Source organism: Wickerhamomyces ciferrii, contig 00253, assembly GCF_000313485.1.
Source record: "Wickerhamomyces ciferrii WGS project CAIF00000000 data, strain NRRL Y-1031 F-60-10, contig 00253, whole genome shotgun sequence".
In the NCBI taxonomy this organism is placed as follows: Eukaryota; Fungi; Ascomycota; class Saccharomycetes; order Phaffomycetales; family Wickerhamomycetaceae; genus Hansenula; species Hansenula ciferrii.
Genome location: NW_011887487.1, coordinates 39,146 through 62,160, shown reverse-complemented (window position 1 = coordinate 62,160; position 23,015 = coordinate 39,146). Strand labels below are relative to the sequence as shown.

At 30.9% G+C, this 23,015-nt stretch overlaps 10 protein-coding genes across 10 annotated transcripts; 2 read left to right on the top strand and 8 right to left on the bottom strand.

Moving 5' to 3' along the window:
• Positions 1-849: 849 nt before the first annotated feature.
• Positions 850-1,863, bottom strand: BN7_6165 (Chitin deacetylase 2; the record flags this gene model as incomplete). The annotated part of the gene is made up of 1 exon (XM_011273292.1): positions 850-1,863. One exon carries the CDS (start codon positions 1,861-1,863, stop codon positions 850-852), a length of 1,014 nt encoding a protein of 337 aa, XP_011271594.1.
• Positions 1,864-2,333: 470 nt separating this feature from the next.
• BN7_6164 (EF-hand calcium-binding domain-containing protein) lies at positions 2,334-3,521 on the bottom strand (the record flags this gene model as incomplete). The annotated part of the gene is made up of 1 exon (XM_011273291.1): positions 2,334-3,521. The coding sequence occupies one exon, from the start codon at positions 3,519-3,521 to the stop codon at positions 2,334-2,336; it is 1,188 nt and encodes a 395-aa protein (XP_011271593.1).
• A 601-nt stretch (positions 3,522-4,122) lies between these two features.
• On the bottom strand, positions 4,123-7,464 carry IMH1 (Imh1p; the record flags this gene model as incomplete). Its single annotated transcript, XM_011273290.1, has 1 exon — positions 4,123-7,464. The coding sequence occupies one exon, from the start codon at positions 7,462-7,464 to the stop codon at positions 4,123-4,125; it is 3,342 nt and encodes a 1,113-aa protein (XP_011271592.1).
• A 411-nt stretch (positions 7,465-7,875) lies between these two features.
• Positions 7,876-11,556, bottom strand: CDC25 (Ras family guanine nucleotide exchange factor CDC25; the record flags this gene model as incomplete). Its single annotated transcript, XM_011273289.1, has 1 exon — positions 7,876-11,556. The coding sequence occupies one exon, from the start codon at positions 11,554-11,556 to the stop codon at positions 7,876-7,878; it is 3,681 nt and encodes a 1,226-aa protein (XP_011271591.1).
• A 551-nt stretch (positions 11,557-12,107) lies between these two features.
• Positions 12,108-13,870, bottom strand: DPS1 (aspartate--tRNA ligase DPS1; the record flags this gene model as incomplete). The annotated part of the gene is made up of 2 exons (XM_011273288.1): positions 12,108-13,704; positions 13,764-13,870. The coding sequence occupies 2 exons, from the start codon at positions 13,868-13,870 to the stop codon at positions 12,108-12,110; spliced, it is 1,704 nt and encodes a 567-aa protein (XP_011271590.1).
• A 207-nt stretch (positions 13,871-14,077) lies between these two features.
• On the bottom strand, positions 14,078-14,890 carry TYW3 (tRNA methyltransferase TYW3; the record flags this gene model as incomplete). The annotated part of the gene is made up of 1 exon (XM_011273287.1): positions 14,078-14,890. The coding sequence occupies one exon, from the start codon at positions 14,888-14,890 to the stop codon at positions 14,078-14,080; it is 813 nt and encodes a 270-aa protein (XP_011271589.1).
• A 233-nt stretch (positions 14,891-15,123) lies between these two features.
• Positions 15,124-16,155, top strand: GTR2 (Gtr2p; the record flags this gene model as incomplete). The annotated part of the gene is made up of 2 exons (XM_011273286.1): positions 15,124-15,200; positions 15,267-16,155. The coding sequence occupies 2 exons, from the start codon at positions 15,124-15,126 to the stop codon at positions 16,153-16,155; spliced, it is 966 nt and encodes a 321-aa protein (XP_011271588.1).
• A 1,247-nt stretch (positions 16,156-17,402) lies between these two features.
• Positions 17,403-17,996, bottom strand: BN7_6158 (Neurogenic locus notch protein; the record flags this gene model as incomplete). The annotated part of the gene is made up of 1 exon (XM_011273285.1): positions 17,403-17,996. One exon carries the CDS (start codon positions 17,994-17,996, stop codon positions 17,403-17,405), a length of 594 nt encoding a protein of 197 aa, XP_011271587.1.
• A 1,621-nt stretch (positions 17,997-19,617) lies between these two features.
• Positions 19,618-21,189, bottom strand: BN7_6157 (Carboxylic acid transporter protein; the record flags this gene model as incomplete). The annotated part of the gene is made up of 1 exon (XM_011273284.1): positions 19,618-21,189. One exon carries the CDS (start codon positions 21,187-21,189, stop codon positions 19,618-19,620), a length of 1,572 nt encoding a protein of 523 aa, XP_011271586.1.
• Positions 21,190-22,633: 1,444 nt separating this feature from the next.
• BN7_6156 (beta-class carbonic anhydrase) lies at positions 22,634-23,014 on the top strand (the record flags this gene model as incomplete). Its single annotated transcript, XM_011273283.1, has 1 exon — positions 22,634-23,014. The coding sequence occupies one exon, from the start codon at positions 22,634-22,636 to the stop codon at positions 23,012-23,014; it is 381 nt and encodes a 126-aa protein (XP_011271585.1).
• Between the last annotated feature and the right edge of the window lies 1 nt (position 23,015).

Here is a 23,015-nt window from a genome sequence, read left to right as displayed (position 1 = left end):
ACCTATAAACCAAGCTAATTATCTTTTCTATATATACATAATACTACAGAGCTGCCGGAAGCTGCTCAATAATTCGCGAAAATAATATTTGACCGCGACACAAACAATTTTTCCTTCATCTACCTATAGCATATCATGAACATTCAATCTTCCACAGCTTGTAATGGAATTAACGCAAAAAAAATTCCTTCCATCATAACTCATGCTTTGATATCCGTCCAATATCGGCCTTGTTAGACCACTCGGCCAACCCTCCTTTTGTTGAGACAAGAAATTGACCAGTTTACCAGGATGGGACATTCCCGGATATTTGCGCTTTTCCCCAATTTTTGTTAAAATGAATAAACAAATAGATGAAATATCTGGTATGTAATTTAGTATGATATTTATGAAAGCATTTGCTTTGATTTAATTTATTTTGCTTGTTTTTCGAACCATTTTACTTTCTATGAAGATTATGTAATTTCGGAGATTACGTGATAGTTTTCGCGCTTGGTGATGAACATTGAAATATCATTAGCTATCAAACAACCATTCTCCATTTCACGGCTAGATTTGTTGTAAAGCTAAACCACATTTCACATAATTATTAAGAGTGAAGATCTACATAGATATGATAACAGCCACGGGATTGTGATACTGACTATCCTTGAATCAAGCAATTAATATTCGTATATTTAATTCAATCATCATATAATTTAGGTGATTCGTTGATCATGTATGGAAAATTTGAGAGAAACCTATAAATCATATATCCACTATAGTTGAACTTTTCAACTTCCATCTTAAAGAATCCATTAAAAAAGGACTAATTATTAAAGTTGCAAACTATATTAGAAAACTTGTTCATTAATGTTCATGTGAAGTTTCAGGGAATTCCTTTATATAGTTGATCCCACCGGCACATTCAGCCACTGTTAATTGATCATCACCAATAATATTGTCTATTTCAACAGCTAAATTGACTGTTTTAATGGATCCATCATGCTCTAAAATTAATCCATTAGGATCATTTGATTTATATTTCCATTTTTTAACCTCCTCTAAAATTTCAGATTCGGTTTTTTGGTTTGACATCAATTGCCAATCAAAGGTATCATAGTCCCAAACTGCTGATTGAAGCCCAAATTGACGTAAAATAGATCTAACTCTATTATCAATACCACCATATGGAGGTCTAAACCATTTTGGAAGATGATTACCAGTTGCATTCATAGCCCAAACAGACCATTGAACTTGAGCAATAATTTCTTCATTTGATAAACTTGGTAAATATTTATGTGACCATGTATGAGAGCCAAGTAAATGACCTTCGTCTTTAACTTGTCTATAAATTTCTGGAAATCTAACAACATTAATACCCAATGTGAAAAAACTTGTTTTGTGCTTTAAATGACTTAATAATTTAGGAGTTGCTGGACTTGGACCATCATCAAAACTTTGTGAAAGTTTTTTACAACTATAAACATCATCAGGTTCAACACATTTATAACAATCATATGAACAACTATCTCTACTTTGAGGACAAGCACCTTGCTCATGAGTTGGAAATTTTGAAATTTTTTTGAAATCAATGAAATCTAATGGAATATAAGGTGGTTCTAATCCGGGCCATTCGTATAACCCAGTGAAGTCAGTCAACCATTGAGGGAAAGGCTCTTGAGCTAAAATGTTTGGATCCCAACCAACTGGAGTCTTTGCCTTTGAAAACCCGCCAATATCATCTGGTGATGTTGTTGTCTTTAATTGTTCAGGGCGTAAATTTGATTGAACTTTTTGTGAAACTGGAACTCTTAATCCAGAAGCATTATTAATGAAAGTTGATGATAAAATCAGAATTGAAATCACAGCATTAGAAACCATCTTGTTTGGGCTAACTTTAAAAAATGGTGGATATCTTGTGAATGTTCTATGCACCTGTTATATCTTTCAAATGAACCTTTTTGAGCTCATATTATATTATCTAGCTTTAAGCATCAATATATTTTTTCCAATTTCTCTTTAGTTTTATGTGTTTTTGTGGTAGTTTCAATGTATACAGATATAACATGTTATAATATTGGCGCTCCACAAAACCGGAATTAGTCGATCAGAATATAAAATTAGTGCTTTACAAGAAGTCTTCCATATTGTTATCGATAAGCGCTACGGTGATTGTAAAGCGATATTAGTAACAAGTAAATTGTATATCTTGTATACACATGTCTATAATTTCTTTCAAAAATTCCCGCTTCATTTGCCTTTTAGCTGGACACTTTGTGTACTGTATAACCTCGTATCACTTATTAAACTCGTGAATAATAAATAAATAAATGATTCAACCATATGTGACTCTATTCTTGATCTTCTACATCACTTCCATTTGGAATGTTGATTGTAGAAGTATTGGATCTTAAAGACTCATAATGTGGACCTGTCAACGATGGATACTTTGATGCATCATAACTATTTGTACTCCCGCCAGCTATAAAGTTTATACTTGGTTTCCTTGAAGAAGTATTGGATTGGGGTAAAGAAGAGTAATTAGATGATCTTGGGGTATTACTTATGGAATTGGAACTTACTGACATCAAGTCATCATCTGGGAAAACTGTGGAATTTCTTCTTCTTCTTGAGTCAATACTTGATCTCGACTGGGATCTTGATTGGGATCTTGATGATGAACGACCTGAATTTGCGGATAATTGATTGATAGTTTGACGTAAGGATCTATTTTCTTCTTTCAAATATTGAATTTCTTTTGTTAATCTTAACACAATGCTATCTTGTTCACGTTCCATTTGATCAAATACTTCTTCAGTGCTAGGTCTTCTATAACTATTATCACTATAGCGTCTTTGACTTAATGATCCACTAGAATTATCGCTTAATGGACCACCACTTGAGAAATTTGAGGAAAAGCTATTCTTTGGTGAGCTAGCCGATGAATGACCAATTGAACCTCTAGTACCATGATTATTTAAAGTACTAACAGAACTTGAATTTCCAGTCAGTGTGTATGGATTTCCTGAACTAGTGGAAAAGTCAATGGAATCACTAACGCTTGCGATTGATCCACGTCTTTGACTTTGATTGTATAATGAACTTTGGGATGAAGATCCTGCTGCCGCTGCACCTGCCCTTGTGGCATTTAATTTAGCTGTGTTATCCTGGGATGATCTTAATGGCGATCTACCATTATGTTGATGTGATGTGTTTGGGATATTAATATATTGTCTTCCTCTTCCTGGAATGGCAGAGTCATTCTGTTGAATAGATCTAGATCTTTGTGGTCTAGTATTTGTATTTGTTGAGTTTGAGCTTGTTGATGATGATTTTGAGCGATTGGAAACGTCTGATTGATACGCTTGATCTGTTGAGGTACTAGAGTTCTTAGAAGCAGTTGACACACTTGAGGTAGCAGAACTATTGGAGTCGATGGATGGGTTCTTTGGAGGAAACTTTTCTTCACTCAATGGAGGAGATACTGTGATACTGGAAAAATGGGATGAAGCGCTGTTGTTGTTGACTTCTTCAACCATCTTAAGTTCTTGTTGGCAACGGTTAATTGATTCAAAGAGCAAAATTGAAAAGATATAATCTTAAATTAGTGATAAAACAGCGTTGTTGTTCTTTTATATGTATAAATCAATGTAGTATTCGTTGAATTTTAAGCCTTTATATCTTGACGTTCTTTATGTTTGTCTTTAAATCTGTTGTAACGTTTGTTGTATTTGTGGTTGGTCACCAATAGAAATGGGCAGCAATAAAAATCCCAACGAGAGCCTCAACGAGTAATTCAAAAAATGTCAATTGTATGGAAGGTTATTGATCTTTATGGAATGATTTAATCAATTTAAAGCCAGTGTTCATACAAATGATAATCTCTAGTGAATAATTTGCCTTTCAAAATTCAATTTTTGGAAATGGAAATGATTTGAAAAAGCTGAATAAAAATATTGTCATATCTTTTTACTCCATTTTTCGTTGCTTGCAGGATTTTGATGACACATGATCAGGACCGGTTTGCGGCGCAGTAAGCTACAATCAAATAATACGGATAAATTTTAGTGTGAAACGGAATATTATTTGGCTATATTTTCAGCTTTATACTATTCTAGATTTAAGAAACAAGTCTCAATCTTATTTTAGTGAAACTAAAAGACGTTTTTCGTCAGTTTTGCTCAATTGTAATAACATAGATATGACCGGTAACAATTGTTGTCTTTGTTCCTTATGTTCCAAAAACCCTAGAAGAACATTCTTAACATATGCCAGTTTTTCATCATTAGCAGCTGTTGGTGCAGGTGATGGGGATAGCGAAGTAGAAACATTGTTACTATGCTCTGTTTCTTGAACAATGTTTAAATTTGAAACAATAGAATTTGATCTTGTTGAAATAGGAGACGCTGCTGGCGATGGTTTTGATGATGAAGCTTGTCTGGATTTGTCTTTGTATGAATTTAATTGGGAAGAAGCTAATTTATAATTTTTAGTGATTCTATCAAGTTTCATGTTTAATTCTTCATTCAATTTCTTCAAAACCTGGTTCAAGTTTTCATATTCACGAGCTCTCCGTTCTGCTGAACTTAAGGACTCTTTCAATCTTTCAATGGCACTTGATAATTCATCACTACTGGAAAATGACGATCTTCTTTCAAATTCTAGCTTATCTTTAAAATTTCTCAATTCTTTAATTTCTTTGACCATTGAATTTTCTTTAGCTTCCCATTCACTAATAACTCTTTCAAGTTCTTGATTTTTGAAGATCGTATCTTCTAATTGTCTTGTCTGTCTGCTTAAAGATATGGCATTTTCAGATCTTAATCTATCATTCTCATCTATGAGATTGTTTAATTTAGAGTTCAGCTCTTTGATTTTGAAGTTTAAATTTTCTTCATTTTCAAGAGATAACCTTCTGATAGTACTTGCTTCCCTAGTTCTTTCTTGTAGCATTGTACGACTTTCACTCAATTCTTCTTCTAATTGTTCAATTTTTTGGCGGGCCTCTTTGGAGTTTATACTTAACTCTTCACATTGTTTTTTTATTGATTCTACTTGATCATTGGATGAAGATTTTGTTTCTTGTAATGTATCATATTTATCTTGTAAAACATCAACTTTATCTGTTAACCCTTTATTCTCTTTAATGGATCCATCGAGTTTATTTTTTAAATCAGTTAATTTCTCATTTAATTTGAGACGTTCTTGATTTAATTTGACTTTTTGTTCGTTCAATTGAACAATCTTGGAACCCAACTCCTTGTTGGCATTCTTGAGTTTGGAAATTTCTTCAGATAGCTGAGTCTTGTTATTATCATACTCTCTAACTTGTTTTTCAAAATAAACAATGGTTTTATCTCTTTGTGTCAATTGAGATTGAGAATTCTCTAATTCTTTCTTGTAAGAAGCCTCTGATTTTTTAACCTTTGCTAGTTCTTTCAATTCATCTTGTAATTTAGAAATTTTAATTGTAAGATCAGTTTTCTCTGTACGGAACGCTTTTTGTTTCAGCTCCAAATCATCTTTAATTGCCTTTACTGAAACAAGTTCCTCAGATAGTGATTTAAATCTTGTGTCATGGTCACTTTCTGACTTTTTGATTTTTGATGTTAAGTCTTCAATTTTCTTTTCGAGATCTTTAACTTTCTCTTCAAGTTTTACTTTCTCTGACTCTTTAGATTCAGTTTGATTTCTATTTTCAGCCTTTTCTTTTTCATAATCTGTTATTATCTGGGCATGTTGTTTCCTTAAAACTTCAAGTTCCACTTTTTGTGATTCGATCATTTTTAGATATCCATCTATTTTGGCTCTTTCTTCTTCAGAAGGTTGTTCATTTTCATTTAAGGATTTTTCTAAATCATCACATTTCTTTCTTAAATCTTTCAGTTCATCTCTTGATGTTACCAAATCATCACCAACCTCTCTTAACATATCTTTGGTGTCTTCGATCTCATCATTTTTATTCTTCAATTGTGATTTCATATTTGAATTTTCCTTTTTGGATTCTTCTAACTCTTGTTTTAACTCTTCGACTTTCTTTTTAAATAAATCCAGTTCTTCGGAGTTATCTCTCGTAGAGGTAGTATTTGTTTTATAAGTTTCAAACTCTTCAACAAGGGTGTTGTACTTGCTTTGTAAAATAGAGATCTCGTCAACACTTCCAATATCATTTGATGGTAGCTGTTCAGTCTCTTTCACTGTTTCATCATGAGCAGGTGACTCAACTTGTTTGCCGTTTTTCTTCTTCTTCTTTTTATTCTTTTTGTTATTGGAAGTGGTGGAGTTTGAAGTTTCTGTTTCTTTTTCTGGTGTTGGAGAAACGACTGGCCCAGTTTGAAGATCAGATTTCTGAGCTTCATCTTTAAGCTGTTTGATTTCACCATCTTTTTTACTTAAATTTGTCTCTAATTGTTGAGTTTTACCTTCTAAATCTTTGATGAGCTCAATATTTTTGGAGTTCATATCCTCAGCCCTTTTGAATTTACTTTCTAAGTCAGAGTTACTAGTCTTCATAGATGTACCTTCTTCCTTCAAACCATCTAGTTCACTCTTCAATGTTTTAATCTCTGTGGATAGTTCACCATTTAGTTTCTCGACAGTTTCAACCTTATCATTCTTTTCTTTGACAACACCTTCTAATGTTTCAACTTTTCCCTTGATCTCATTCAATGACTTGAAATATTCATCTTTTTCCTTTGTTATTGAAGAAATATCGTCTTCATATTTAGATTTCAAAGTCTCTTTTTCATTCTCCAAGCTCTTTAAACTATCTTTTGATTTTTCGAAATCAGCCTTCAAATTCTCTAATTCCTTATTGGACTCTATTAGTTGCGTTTGAGCAGCTTCTAACTCTGATTTTAACTTGATAACAGATTCATCATTTGCCTGTTTTGGTGTGGTTTTAGAATTATCATCCTTGATAGTTTCAGATTTGTTTTCTTTTGTGGTGTTTTTAGCTTCTAAAGATGTTTCTAATTCAGATATTTTTGTCTCTAAGTCTTTAATTTTGGTATCTTTAGCTGCCTCTCCAGATGATTTTGAAATCCTCCGTAGCTCCTCATTCAACATTGTATTTTTCAATGTCAAGCTATTTAAATATTCACTTAATTCCTGACCTTCATTTATACTGGAGCATGGTGTATTTTCTTGTAATATTTTTTCAAAAGAAGCAATTTGTTCACCTTTGGCTTTTTCAGTTCTATATGCTTCCAGCAATTGTGGATATTTGGCTTCGTATTTAGCAAATTTTTTCAATTTGGCTCTGATCTCTGGAGTTGTTGAAACAGATTGACCGTCAGACTTCCCCGTAGATTCTTCATCATTTTCAGGTGTACTGTTAATCTCATCGCCATCATCAATGTTTAGTTTTTTCTCGTTATTTTCTGAACCATTGCCAAAGCTTCGACGTGGGGAACCATTTGAATCATTATTCTTCAACTCTTCTGTGAAGTTTTTGCCGAACTGTGATATTCTATTAAGCATAATGGATGCAAACTGGTGTTTTGATCCGATAAGAGGTCCTCTTCACCTAAGTATAACAACACCAACTTTTCCAATGATTCTGCTAAATTGATAAGAATTTCTCAGCAAGCAAAGTGGTAAATAATTCCACTCGTGATTAACTGCGAAAGTAGAGTTGTGGGTGGTTAAACTTTGAGTTGTTGTTGTTGATGTGTCTCTGGAAAGCACTAAAACTATACAAACGGATGATTTCGGATCGTCAAAAATTGATGGTGGATTATGTCAGCACATACAAAAGTGCATGTATAACGTCTATATTATAGAATATGATTAAACTCTACTACAGGAATCATTAGTTCGGTTAAAAATTATAGCATATATTAATTGAACATCATCTGAATGTCTTTTGAAAAAAAATTAAATGCTGTCAGCTCAACTGATCGCAGCAGAATGGTTCACAAAGTGTTGAAATACTCTTACAGATCTAGAGCCAGGTTTAGTTCCATTACTTGTTCCTGAACTATTACCACCAGACCCACCTCTGTTGTTATTAAGAGCTTGTGATACTCTAACTCTAGGCTCAATGATCAATGATCTATTGTATTGTTCATCAATAGTCATTAGATCTGATAAATGGTAATAGATGAAATCTTGATATTCATCATTTTTTCTCAAATTATATGGTATAGATTGATATCTTGAAATTTCTCTTAAAATTTCAACTGTTTTGGTTCTTTTAGCAAAATTAACCAATTTATTATCACCATGTAAATGATCCGGATTACCATTTGTTGTAAATGTTAAATCAGAAAGATAAACACCCAAAAATGGAACACATGGTTTATCAATAATGAATCTCAAATGTTCCCTATATTCACTGAAGTTTCTTGTTGAATTCATTAAATCATTCATTTTGTTCATTAATGTCATGGTCTTTTCTGGTACAGATTTCCATGTTTTTTTCAATCTATGAATTGGTGAAGAATATAAAGCTGAAATAATAGCAGTCATTGATGAAAAATTATTTAAACTTCTGCATTTTTCTGCAACATTAACAAAATATTTAATCACTGTAACTCTTTTTTTAACATCATTATGACTAACAATTTCAGTGGAAACAAAATTTGTTAAATCATTTGAATTTGCAATGAATTTTTGAATATGAGGAAATCCACCAAAAGAACCATATTTTTTATTCCAAGTTTTATCAAGACATTCTGTTTGTGTAATTTTGGAATATAATTCAAACTCTTTCACAGTTAGCTGTCTAGCAAATTCGTCATAATTCAAATCAGTTAATCTCTGGCGTTTTGTCTTAACGTTGAACTCTGTTGGGATTTGTGATGTTGATTCCGGTTCTGGCTTTGGTGCATAATTAACAATCTTATTGTTAATTTCATTAAATAATTGATCGCTACTTGGGAATTTTAGCTCAATTAAACCTTTAACAAATGGGACCCAAACATTAGCAAGTTGAGGTTCAATATAACATGGAATCCAATATTTTTGTAACAGTGTCTTCATAATATTAACAACTCTTAACTTAATAGGTTGTGATTTTTTTTCAACCCAGTCGGTATATTCTTCATAGGCTAAATTCTCTGGAGGTTGAATATTAAATCTTTTAATCAATTGTTTAATCAGATCAGTTGTTTTGAACATACTTCTAAACGTTATCAAAAAAGTCATGTTGAACGATGCATCTAATGAATCGTGATGTGTTAACCTTTGAATTAAAGCTTCTCTTGTACCACCTTTAACTGTATCATTATTAGTGAAGATTAGATTAAATTCTTCAGATTCTAAATACCAGGGTACATCTTTTGTTTGATGTCTATTGGTGTTACTAGCAGGTAAAGCATATTCATCAGTTGCAAATGTACTATCTTCTCTTTCGGAAATTAATATTTCATAATTAAAATCTTCATTCATAACTCTTGTAGCATAACTTAAAACGGCTTCTCTCTCTGTAGTTAATTGTTGAACTAAAACTAAAGAAATTTCCAATAGTCTAAATGATTTGATAATAGATTCTGCTAAATTTTTATCTGGATTAATTGAAATATCTTCATCACCTTCAACATCAATTTTTTGTAACTCAGTTTCTAATTGTTTGGCAGTCTTTTCTGGTTCAACGTTTGCAAACTTATTAGTACTATCTAATGAATCTTCTTTAATTGAGCGGAAAACAGTTGGATCATCTAAAGTTAAGTTTTGAGATTCCATTATAATAGATACAAAAATATCACGTAAATCTTGTTTTGATTCAAAAAATTCAGTTAAAATTGGATAAATTATATTTGATGGATCAAAATCACCATTTGGTGCTGAATTTCTTCTTGAATTTAAAAAAACAGAAAAATCTAAACCTTCAATAATATCAATATATTTTGATGAAACTCCTAATGTTTTATAAACTTTTGATAAAACTTCAACATTTCTTGCCTGATTATTTGACCTATTTTGAATAATATTTAAAATATCATCCAACATTCCTTGTAATTGATTTTTTTTATCGGTTAAAATATCCAAATTTTCTTTATTTAAAATAGTTTTAGGAACTCTTTTATGATGTAAAGATTTGGCAACTTCTTTACCAGCAAAAGGATCTTTTGGTTCAGGTAAGAAAGGATTTGACCAATTTCCACCTGAGAAAAATCCAGTTAAAAATCTTGGATAAACTTGTGGTAAATAATGTTGTTCATTAAATTGATTAGAAGAAATTTGCATGAAGACTTTGACAACAGAGATTGCATTTTTTTTCAATGAATCAACTTCCATTTCAACATGATTTAAATAAGTTCCAACGTTTACAGTAGTTTCATTTGAAGTATCACTATCAGCTATTGAGATTGGTTTTGATTCTAATTTGATTGTATCTTGAGTACTTGTACTAAAATTTCTTTCTGAAACAGTCTTATTTGATGAATCTGATCCATCAGCTTGAGAAACTGTTAAATATAAATTACCATTAATACCAATTTGAGCGATTGATGATGACATTTTTTTCAATCTTCTTTTAACTCTATTATGATAACCAGATTTTTGTAAATCATGTTGAGCTAATCTTGAAGCTAAATTAATCAACACTTCTAATCTTGAAGCAATATTGAAATAAGTATAGAATAAAACACCAACTTTTTTCTGTAGTGCGTCAATTGTTAATTGTAAAAAATATATGAAAGCATCTCTTAATCCAGACCAAGTCTTGATATCAGTTGGATCATAATAAAATAAATCGGGTGTTGAATATAATGAAGAGTTCCATGGATGAACAGTTGTTGATGATGGTAATGAAGATTTTGATCTTGAACTTTCTCTTGCACTACTTTTTCTTTCATAACTTAATGCAGAAGGTCTACTTTTAATATTTGTTCTTTCTTTACCAATTTCTTTTAAATTAACAATTGATAATAATGATTCATCTTCTTCTTTAGTTGGAATATTGAATTTTGTATTTTCATCAATTTCTGGTGTTTCAATATAAGGTAATTCTTTACAATATATGTTTAATTCAGAATTATAATAAATGATTTGATCATCAGTTGTAGCTTGTGGGACCCATATTGGAACATTTGAACTTCCTGTACTATTGAAAATGGACTCTGCTTCTTGTGCACTAACAATATTGATGTTACCTGTACTTGAAAGTCTACTTGGTGGATCATTAATAGTGGAAAATGATTGTTTTGTGGATTGACGTGTATCAGAATGATTACTTTGTTCTGAGCTAGCAAAACTCACACTACTATTTTTTCTTGGTTTATCATCATTTAAGTTTGATTTCAATACTGATAACAATGTTGATTGTTGTTGTTCTTGTTGTTCTTGTTGTTGTTCAAAACTTGATATCCAACTTTTAGTGTATGAACTAGGGAACCAGCCCCTGATAGTACCATTATTTGTAAAAATCACACCATCCCACCAACCAGTTTCTGATTTCGCAATCACATAAACAGTATCTCCTGGCAATAGATTCAGCATGTTAGCCTTATTAGTTCTATACTCTTGAATCACAGATACTGTATCAATAGGTTTGACTTCATCAGACTTGTCATTGTTTCTAACTGGAGACAACGATTGTCCTGGATTCTTCTCTTCAGCACTCGACATCTTTCTTCACTGATTGAATCTCAAGGCAAATCACTCTTCTTGTGATACAATTGGATCTGTAGTTTATTATATATCTTTTATACGGTTGAAATTATGAATGTTTAGATTAAATTCCTTCAAAATTCTCGCCTCGTACAATAGCCAATGAACACAACCTGTGGGTATAATTGAAAAATGAAAATGAACGAAATAATATTGCACACCAATCACAAGTATTGGCCTCTTCAAAGTCTCACAATATCAACAAACAAAACAATTGTCCAATGTCCACTAACTGTGTTTACTTTGTCAATCGTGTTCAACAATTCACTTACAATGAAAATTAAAATCCCACTAAAACAAAGAACCAAAAACTCCCAAAATTCCCATCTAAAATCAAAAAAAAAAAAATCTTGATGTATCCAATTCCGACCACCGCCTTAATATCTTAACTATGGGGTGATCACCTGACTTTGACCTCGGAAGTATAATCAAGCACTACAAATTGCAATATTTATGAAGATATATTAAAATAATCAAATATTTATAAAAGATCTATATATATATATAACTCATGGACGTAATCTCTTTGGATCACGAGGGAATAATGAGGCACGACGGATGTTTTTCAAGTCCAAATAGAACATAACAACACGTTCTAAACCAATACCACCACCAGCATGAGGAGGACAACCATAAGTAAATGCATCAACATAATCTTTTAAACCATCAGATTTTGGATCAACACCATGAGCTTCCATTCTTTTAGCTAAGAATTCTGGATCATGGATACGTTGAGCACCTGATAAGATTTCTTCACCTCTCATGAAGAAATCATAAGAATTTGAATATCTTGGATCTTCAGCATCTGGCATAGTATAAAATGGTCTAATAGCTAATGGGAATTTATCTAAAATATAGAAATCAGTATCATATTCTTCACGAACTAATTTACCTAATAATTTTTCATCTTCAGTACTTAAATCTTCAAAATCATCAATATCAGTTCTACCACCTTTAGTACGTAATAATTCAATACCTTCTTTAAAATGTAAACGAACCATTTTACCATCTTTTGGTAATTTAAATTCTTCAACTGGATATTGTTTTCTAACTAAGGCAATTTCTTTAGAATATCTATTTTGTAATTCACCAAAAATGAAAACAAATAAATCTGATAATAAATCTAAAACTTCATGATAATGTTCTTCAAATGATAATTCTAAATCTAAACCAACAAATTCAGTCATATGACGATGAGTATTTGAATTTTCAGCTCTGAAAACTGGAGCAACTTCATAAACTCTTTCAAAATCAGATGCAATTAATTGTTGTTTATATAATTGAGGTGATTGAGCTAAATAAGCTTTATTTTTAAAATAAGTAACTTCAAAAACATTTGAACCACCTTCTGAAGCTGCACCTAATAATTTTGGTGTATGAATTTCAGTAAATTTTTTATTTTCTAAAAATTCTCTAAATAATGAAGTAACACCAGCTTGAATTTTGAAAATAGCTTGATTAGTTGCAGTTCTTAAATCAATAACTCTTGATTCTAATCTAGTATCTAAATTAACAACTGGTAATCCAGCAGCTTCAGCTTGTTCTTCGGATCTTTGAGCATCTTCAATTAAAATTGGTAATTGTTGTGGAGTTTCAACAATTGTAAAGATTTTATTAACTTGAATTTCAACATCTTGAACTGAAGTTGATTTAATTAATTCATCAACTTTTCTAACAGTACCATGAACTAAAACAATTGATTCTTGATTAATTGAACCAGCCCATTTAACCATTTGTTTAGAAATTGATTCACCATTAACTTTAACTAAAGCTTGAATTGATTCAGCTTGTTGTCTTAAAGTTAAGAAAGCTAAAGTAGCACCTTGTTGACGAGTGTTATGAACTCTAGCTCTAAAAACAACTTCTTCACCATCATTAGAAGCAGATAAATCTTGGAATTTAACTCTTTGAACACCAGATCTTGAAGTTGATTGAATTAATGGTAATTTACCATAATTTTCTTTAGCTGGATCATTAGCAGCTTGAGCTTCTTTTTCAGCTTTTTCTTTAGCTAATTGAGCAGCTCTTTCTTGCTTTTTACGTTCTTTTTCTTTTTCTTTTTCTAATTTCTTTAAAGCTTTTTTAGATAAAGGTTGACCATCTTCACTATTGATACAAATGTTAGTTTGATTATTAGTCATTATGATTCATATATAATAACATACCCTAAGATGACTGGTTCAGTTGAAGCAGCAGCTGGAGCTGGAGCTTCACCTTCTGGTTTTTGCTCGTTAATTGACAAGTTCTTCAAGTTTTCAGTGTTTTCAGACATGATTGAATACTTTGGAATTTCCAAACCTTTCCAACTTTATGACACTTTTAAAGTTTCTTTGATATCTTTCGATAATTTTATTTCAACTTTTTTTTTAAACGTAATACAAAATGATTATATAAGTATTATGTAATCAGTATAGCTGATGTCGGGTTATTTACCCTGTCTTGAATTTTTCAATTATACACATTAAATTATATATAACAACTATTCAGTGGTTTTTTGTTCTGTTGCTTCTATTTGTTCTATTTGTGCTTGTTTCTGCTGCTGTTTTGCTAGACCTTCTTTTCTCTTTCTTTCCCTTCTTTGTTCCTTGGTCTCTTGTTGTTCCGAATCCTTTGGAGCTTGGACTTGCATCTTTGAGATGGCTTCATAAAGCATATTTAATCTTCTTTCATTCTCTTCAAAACGATCCAATGACAATTGTGTAATCATTTGCAAATATTCCTCAGTGACAAAAGCTATTGGAGTGTCATTTTCTTGATTGTAATAACCAATGGGTATATCCAACTTGATGGAAATTCTAATTGCAACAATGTTATTAATACCAATACCACTTTCTCTAAATCCACATCCCATAGCAGTGGTATATAAGGCAGATGCTGTTTCATAGTTTCGACACTTGACATGTAAGATCAATGGTTCGAATTTGAAAAGAATATATCTTGTACTCAAATCACTGGTAGTTGGAACTTGACCATATTGAAATTTATCTTTATGCCAATCTTGAATCTTTGTTTTATCATGTTCCACAAATAACCAATGACCACCATCACCTTTCCCACCAATTTTACTACTAGAACCTTCATCTTTCACTTTCACACCTTCTAAAAACACACTGACTCTCCCAGAACAAGATGAAGTAGTAACCATATCGTTATGACTATTGATCAAGTTCATTATCGGGACACATAGCTCATCGATTGAACCTTTCGGAGAGATATCTGGTACGTTCCCCAAAGTTGTTTCGATCTGACTCAGTATTTGGTTCTTCTTCTGTAAAAATGAATCCTGTGACATTTTCCAAAGTTGTTTTCTTCTTTCTTCTTCTCTTATTACTTCTGATTTCTTTAAAATAAAATTATCGTGTAAATTAAATTTTTTTATTCGGTATACTTCTGGTACTGGCACGCGCGCTGGCTCTCGAAAGCTTTCAAAATGTATTTGTTATCACAAAGATATACTAATCTTTTGAAATGATATATAGGTTATCCACCCAAATAAACTTGTTCTTTCAAGAAGATTAATATCAAATGGACCAACCGCAGATAATAAGTGAGCCTTCAAACGATCCAGAACGTGCCACCATCTTATTGATGGGGCTAAGAAGGTAAGTATTGTACATGGTTTATCACTAGATATGGAGAAATAAATTCAATACTAATGATTAAATTAGAGGTGGGAAATCATCAATATGTAAAGTTGTTTTCCATAATATGCAACCATTAGACACATTATACTTAGAATCAACTTCAAAACCAACTACAGAGAATTATTCATCTTTAATTGATTTAGCTGTTATGGAATTACCAGGTCAACTGAATTATTTTGAACCTTCATATGATTCTGAAAAATTATTTCAAAGTGTTGGTGCTTTAGTCTATGTTATTGATAGTCAAGATGAATATTTAAATGCTTTAACAAACTTAGCAATGATTATTGAATATGCTTATAAAGTAAATCCAGAAATACATATAGAAGTTCTTATACATAAAGTTGATGGATTAAGTGAAGATTTTAGATTAGATACTCAAAGAGATATAATGCAAAGAATTGGTGATGAATTATTAGATTTAGGTATTGAAGGTGTACAAGTTTCATTTCATTTAACTTCAATTTTTGATCATTCTATATATGAAGCTTTTTCAAGAATTGTACAAAAATTAATATTTGAATTGCCATCATTAGAAAATTTATTAGATAATTTAGTTCAACATTCTAAAATTGAAAAATCATTTTTATTTGATATAAATAGTAAAATTTATGTTGCAACAGATTCTTCCCCTGTGGATTTACAAACTTATGAAGTTTGTGCTGAATTTATTGATGTTACTGTGGATTTAAATGATTTATATGAAAATAAATTATCTAATCAGCCATTGAAATGTTCTTCTGTTTTACAAAATGGTTATATATTAACATTCCATACAATGATTAGAGGTTTGGCTTTAGTTGCTTTGATTAAGGATACAGATGTTGATGTTACAATGGCTGTTGTTGATTGTAATATTGATATTTTCAATAAGGCATTAAAAGACATTTGGAAAAGATCTATCTTGGGTTAAAGAGTTTTTTTTGCAATCGTGAAATATAGATTGGTTTGATTTATCAATTGGTTTGTTAATAAACTTTAATAATTATGTATTCTCAATTCACAAGACTTTTATCGTATTGACCGTTAATCCTGAAGTATTTTATAAGTGTTCGAGACTCTCCATCTTTCAGTTCAAAGGAGAAAGCCTTAATTGGAGTTTTTGCATAAGTTTCTAGTATTTATGGTTATAACTAGCTTTTTACCTATAGGTTCTGTAATATTATATAATGTTATATTATATTTGAATCATATCGGCTTCACTCACATGACTAATTTTAAAGATGAATTATATCGGCTTCACCAATATATCTCACTAATTTTCAAGGTTAAATTAGACACAGTCTAAATCAGCTATGCTGTCACGTATTTCATATGAAAAAAAAGAGACTAAACTTATAGGCGCTCTATTGACTTTTATTAATAAATATAATGTCCGAACCTTGTAATTTTTATTAGCTGACACTCTCGGCCGAAACAGCACAGTACAAACAAAAATTGATAACTACTCAACTAATACTGGGTAAAATTATTAATGAAATAGTTTTATTTGATAGAAGAATTTCATTAGTTGTATGTATGTACCCTTTAAATGGCTAAATTTTAGGTTTGAAATTTTGAAGATTTTGTAAATTTTTAATTTTAAAGCTGAATTGAAATTTACTACATGGCCATATTAAAAATTATAAAATTTTTCAAGAAAAATATATTAATTATTTTTAATTCATTATAATATTTGAAATAAAATAAATAAAATGCACTCAAAATCAGCTCGATAAATTCAATTTTAAGTGATTTATGACATTTTAATGCATTAAAGTCCATTTTGAACTGTTAGGGGACACATAATAGTTACTCTTTATGTCAAAAATCAGAAATCAAAAGCCGATGAAGTATAAGTAATTAGTGATTTAATATAGCAGCATAAAGTTAAACTAGCTTTAGCTATTGAGTGTCTACAATGGATTATGGATACAATTTATTAATACCTTTCAGCTAGTTTATATCTCAACTACAAATTAACAAATTTTAAAATTAAAACTCCATTGTATTTGATATATTGCAACTGAATATGAATGTGCAAAAATTGGATAAGAAGAACTAATTAAAGGGTATATCTAATGGAATAACCCAGGATCCTATATATTCATTCATTAAAGGTATTGAAAAAGCAAAGAAAAAAAAAAAGCACTATTGTTTACTACCAGAGTATGTGATTTTTTAAGCTTGAGTTGAACTAGCTGATGAAGATTGAGCAGAATCAGTTGGTTTTTCACCAGCAATGAATTTTGATCTTAAAGCTGCTTCAGCTGATTGGAAATTGAATTTAATATTTGCATCTCTTTTTTGATTTGGATTTGGTGCACCATATGGACCTGCTGGTGCTTGACTTGGTTGAACTGGTGTATCTGGTGTACTTGGAGTAGCAGCAACACTTGGAGTAGCAGCGACACTTGGAATAGCAGCTGAACTTGGAATAGCAGCTTGAGCTGGAGAGCTTGGAATACTTGGTTGTGCTGATTGTGGAGCTGATGAAGCAGCAGCAACAGAACTTGGTGAACTGCTTTGAGCTGCTTGACTATTATTTGAATCTGATGTTAAAGTTGTTGTATCTTTTGAACTTTCAGATAAAACTGAAGCACTTGAGATTGAAGCAGCAGCAGATGATTGTAAAAGTGTGATTTCTGAATTGATTGTGGAACCTTTAGCATGAGCTGATGATAATGATAAATCTCTATTAACTGCAACTGACTCTTGAGCAGAAACTGATGCTAAACAGATTGCAAGTGTGGTTAAGATATTTGTTGGCAACATTTTTGTAAAGTATAATATATGGTATATGGGTATCTAAGGTTATGAACTTTTATGATTGAAATAAGTTTCTAATTTTCAATAAAGTTTTTACAAATTTGGAGGATAAAGCTAACTATTTATACATGGAAAATTCAATAAAGAATTTTGCCTTCGGTGTATATATATATCTCTTGGGTTACAATACACTTTCAATTATGTGTGTGTGTGTACTAACATACTCGATTTTCCTACGTTCCAGACAGCGTAAATAGAATCACCAAATTTTTTTTTTGAGAATGCTCAAAGGGTAGTATTTGTTTAGATTTACGATATGTGCACCTACTCAATTGAGATCTGATCAATTTGAAATCACTGATCTCATAAATACTAAAGGGAATTTGTAAACATAAAGATTGGACCCCTAGAGCTCTAGCCTTTTGCAAAACCGAAAGCTCGCAGGTATGTCTACACTCTACACTCCCATATAGTGATCTTTAAGGTTTAACTGAAACAGTTTCCTAATTATAGTAATCAACTCAGAATCCAGATACAAAATAGGGTCCAGATTTGAGTTTTGAAACTCCATATTTAATATGCAGTCGTAATCATTGAACATGCAATAAGCAAGTAATTAAAAAGTTTGACATAGGCTATGAATTTGTGTACTTGGCTCAATTATTCGCAAACTTCAATATTTTACTTAGACTTTGTGTAGTGTATAACCATTCATAAGGTTTTGCTGTTTTGCTTTATAGACAGTTGTAGTGTTCATTCCATGGTACTCAACACTCATGAGATCCAGATCTGTGAATTTGAACCAATTTGACAAAATAATGAAAGGTACGGTGCTTTAACTCAGCTTCGTATGCCTATACAGTACTGTTGTTGCATAGAGGTATGTGTTGTATGTGTTCATCGTTCTTCAAAAGGTTACACGCTGTATCCTTTTCGAGAATGTGTCAACAATGTAATTGTTAAAATTTTGTAATCATGTAGTTTGGTTGTAGATCATTCAGGTACACAACTTTTTTTTTTGTATAGCCTTGAAAAGTTCGTCAGTGCAAAAAAAATTGAATGATGATTTACATCAACTGACGAATAAGTTTGAATGTTTCAACGGATTAGGATTTAAATGACTCGATTAGTGAAGTGATTAGGGAAAGATGGGTACATTGGGAATTGACTTTATTCACTTATATGCAAAGAATACCATTCTTGAATCTCGATTTATTGGAAATCAGGTACCATATACCCTATATCCTATAAGATCTCGAAGAACCCTGGTTCATTTGAATTATTGAGTACTAGAAAACCAGTCAATCAATTGAAGAGTGTAACTTTTTTGAATTAAGGTATGTGAAATACAGTTTATGTAAAGTCTTTAAAGTTCATGAAGTACTGTTAGTTGCCTTAGTGATTATAATTTATAAATTTAAGGTTTTTTAAGGACCAGGAAGTTGGAAGTAATTGGAACTGGAAGTCAATATAGGCTATTATCAATTAGAGTTTCCCGGTTAAAAATAGACGTGATACTAAAATAGAGTTACTAAAGAGACTACATCAAAATCAAGAATTATCATATCAAATGATTTTATTCATAATGGAAAACATATAAACCCAATTAAAAAGCAAAAATCAACATCTAAACAATATTATCATCTTTTTTATAACCATGTTCTCTATGATGAGTAATTGGTTTATCTTGATCAATTTCTAAAAATTCAGAACTAACATATTGATCAGAATTACTTTCTTGTTCATTATTAAAAGTATCTGATTGATTTTTCAATTCATCATTACCTTCAATAATAACAACATCTTTATCATTTTCAGCACCAGCAGATAAATCTCTATGGAAATATTCAGGACCAACAATAACACAAATTAATAAAAAGATGAAAACACCAGTCATAAATAAAGCCATAACTTTACCATAATCATGAACATCTGGACCTTTTTCAGGTAATGGGAATTGTTCAGTTGCATCAGCTTCAATTGTTGAAGAAGCAGAAGATACTAAATTACCCAATTGATAAGCTAACCCACTAAATAAAGATCTAAATTCAGGTGGAGATAATTCAATTAAATGAATTGGTAATATACCCCAAGCACCCATAACTGCAGCTTGCATGAAAAACCCAGCACCCATAATTTGAGCTTGAGAATCTGAAAAAAAAGTTGGATAAATTAAAACAGAACCAATAACACAACATATAACTAAAGCTAATCTTCTACCAGTTATTTCAGAAACTTGACCCATAATTAAACCACCACACATTGCACCAAGATTAACAACAACCATTGTTACAGTTCTTTGATCAGGATTTAATTTAATTTGTTTTTGTAACATTGTTGGGAATAAATCTTGAGAACCATGAGAACTAAAATTCATACCACTCATTAAAAAAATTAAATAAACAAATAATAACCAATGTTTTTTGACACCATTTTTCAAATTACCAAAAAATTGTTTAACAGGAGAATTTGCTTTTGCAGAATCACCTTGATTTAATAATTTTTCCTTTTCTAATCTTCTATGTTCAATGAAAAATGGAGATTCAGGGAAGAATAATCTCCAAACAAATAACATTGCAGGTGGAGCAGCACTAAACCAAAAGAGAGCTCTCCAACCATGAGTTGTAAATTCAAAAGCTCTAAAGAAAATAATTGCAAATATATAACCTAAATTATAACCTGGTAAAAAAATCCCACTTAATACAGATCTTGATTGAACAGGAGCATTTTCCAAGGAAGTTGCAGCAGCAGCAGCATACATACCACCCATACTCATACCGAAAAGACCACGTAAAACTAAGAATTGAGCATAAGTTTGAATAAATCCAGTACCAATTTCAAAAACACAAAATAAGAAACAACAAATTAAATAAGCAGGTTTTCTACCATAAGTATCAGAAATAAACCCGAAGATAACAGCACCTAAAGATCTAAACATTAAAACCAAAGTTATACCCCAAGTTATATCAGTAACAGATCTATTTAAAGTTTTAGCAACAGCAGTTGCAGTAACACTTGTACAAAAAAAATCAAAAGCATCAACAGTCCAAGCCATATAACCCATCATGAAAAAATTCCAATCTGATCTTGACATTGCTCTAAAAGCAGGAATTGGATTTAAAGGTTTTAAAGATTTTGATTGAAGTTTAAAAAGAGTTGGAATTCTTGATCTAACATATTGTCCTATTGATTGAGTCATGATGTGGTAACAACCTATTGATTGATTGATATCTATTTCTTGTAAATGATTATAATGAGGATCATTATAATTTATATACAATTAAAATTTACCCCAGATTAATCTATTCAATCATGCATGGTTTATTAATGTACAAGAAATATTATATAATGATAGTCATGGAACCCTTGCAGTATCCCAATAGACTAGACTTTTGATTTATTATTCAACAAATTGTTATTACTATTGCGCTAATGATGATGAATTGATTGTTAATGTACGGCTATAACAGGAGATTTGAGCCTATTCAATTATTAAAACGTAGATACACTGGGAACCAAAATGGAAAGAATTAGCTAAGAACTAGGAACTTAAGGACTAGCGGCATTTTCCCAAGTCATTTAAAACAATTAATATGGTGGTGAAGATGTGAAGTTTGTATGTGTTTTGCGGGGAATCGGGGGAATCAAGACTATTTAAATATTAATTGAGTTTAACTTTAATCAAGACATCATTAAGACCCCCACGAGTCCAATTTATAATCATATGAGGTCCATTAGTCTTCAAATAGCGCTAAGAATTAAACGACGGTTTTATGATTGTATTAGTCCTTTGATTAATAATTCTATCGTAAATTCATCAATCATTGTCCCGGGAAATAAAATAACTTGGACTTGTGTTCTTGGTTCTTGGTAGAAGGTACGCTTGGAAGTCATTTAGTTGATAATTTTATTATTAATTAGTGGTGTAATTGTAAATAGGATGAAGGGATACGTGGGAGTACTACATCATCAAGTACGTGGGAACTTGGAAGTATATTATATCTAATCTATATGGTTGATTATGTCAAGTACCAATCTAAATCAATGATTTGTTTAATTTACCTCAAGAAAGTGTTGGATTTGATTAATATTGGAGATTAGAAAGCTCAACAAAGCAAGAAAGGATCAATAGTTCTTTGCTTTTAATTGAAGACGTTCAATGATTGAAAGTAGTCCGAATTTTGTGTCAAATATCCTCACTATTTGTTGATCATTTGATTCGGATACTATCATATCAAACGTTTAATTATGGTACCAAACACTTAGATTTAGAACTGTTTAGATCATCAATAAATTTAATAGTTAGATATTTATTGAACTAATAATTAACGTAGTCATGATCTAAGATTTTCATGCTGATTAACTTGAATAATTTTGATTAACATATACTTAAGCACGTCAACTGTGACTTTAATCAAGTAATTGAATTATAATCCTTGAACAAGGAGTAAATTTGAATATATATATATATATAAATCATATGAACTTATCTTTACTTTACTTGTAATTAGTACAATAAATCATACTGTAATCATGTCAAACATCAGATTAGAATATGAAGCAAACAATATAAAATTTCAATCAAATTTCACACAGGAACAAAGTGAATTATCATTACCACCAAGTAAAAAAATTGCCATTATATGGATGCTAGATTACATCCAACCAGTGTATTAGGTATAAATTTAGGTGAAGCTCATATTATAAGAAATGCAGGTGGTCGTGCCCAAGATGCCCTTAGATCAATTATTATAAGTCAAAGATTATTAGGTACAAGAGAAATTTTAATAATTCATCATACAGATTGTGGAATGTTAACATTTAATGATTTTGAATTAAGATTAAAATTAAATAAAGAAACTAATGAAATTGTCGATCATTTAAGTTTTTTACCTTTTGATGACTTAAGACAAAGTATTATTGATGATATTAAAATTTTACAATCAAATCCATTAATTTTAGATGTTCCAATAACTGGTTATATTTATAATGTTAAAAATGGTTCAATTGAAAAAGTTGAATAGT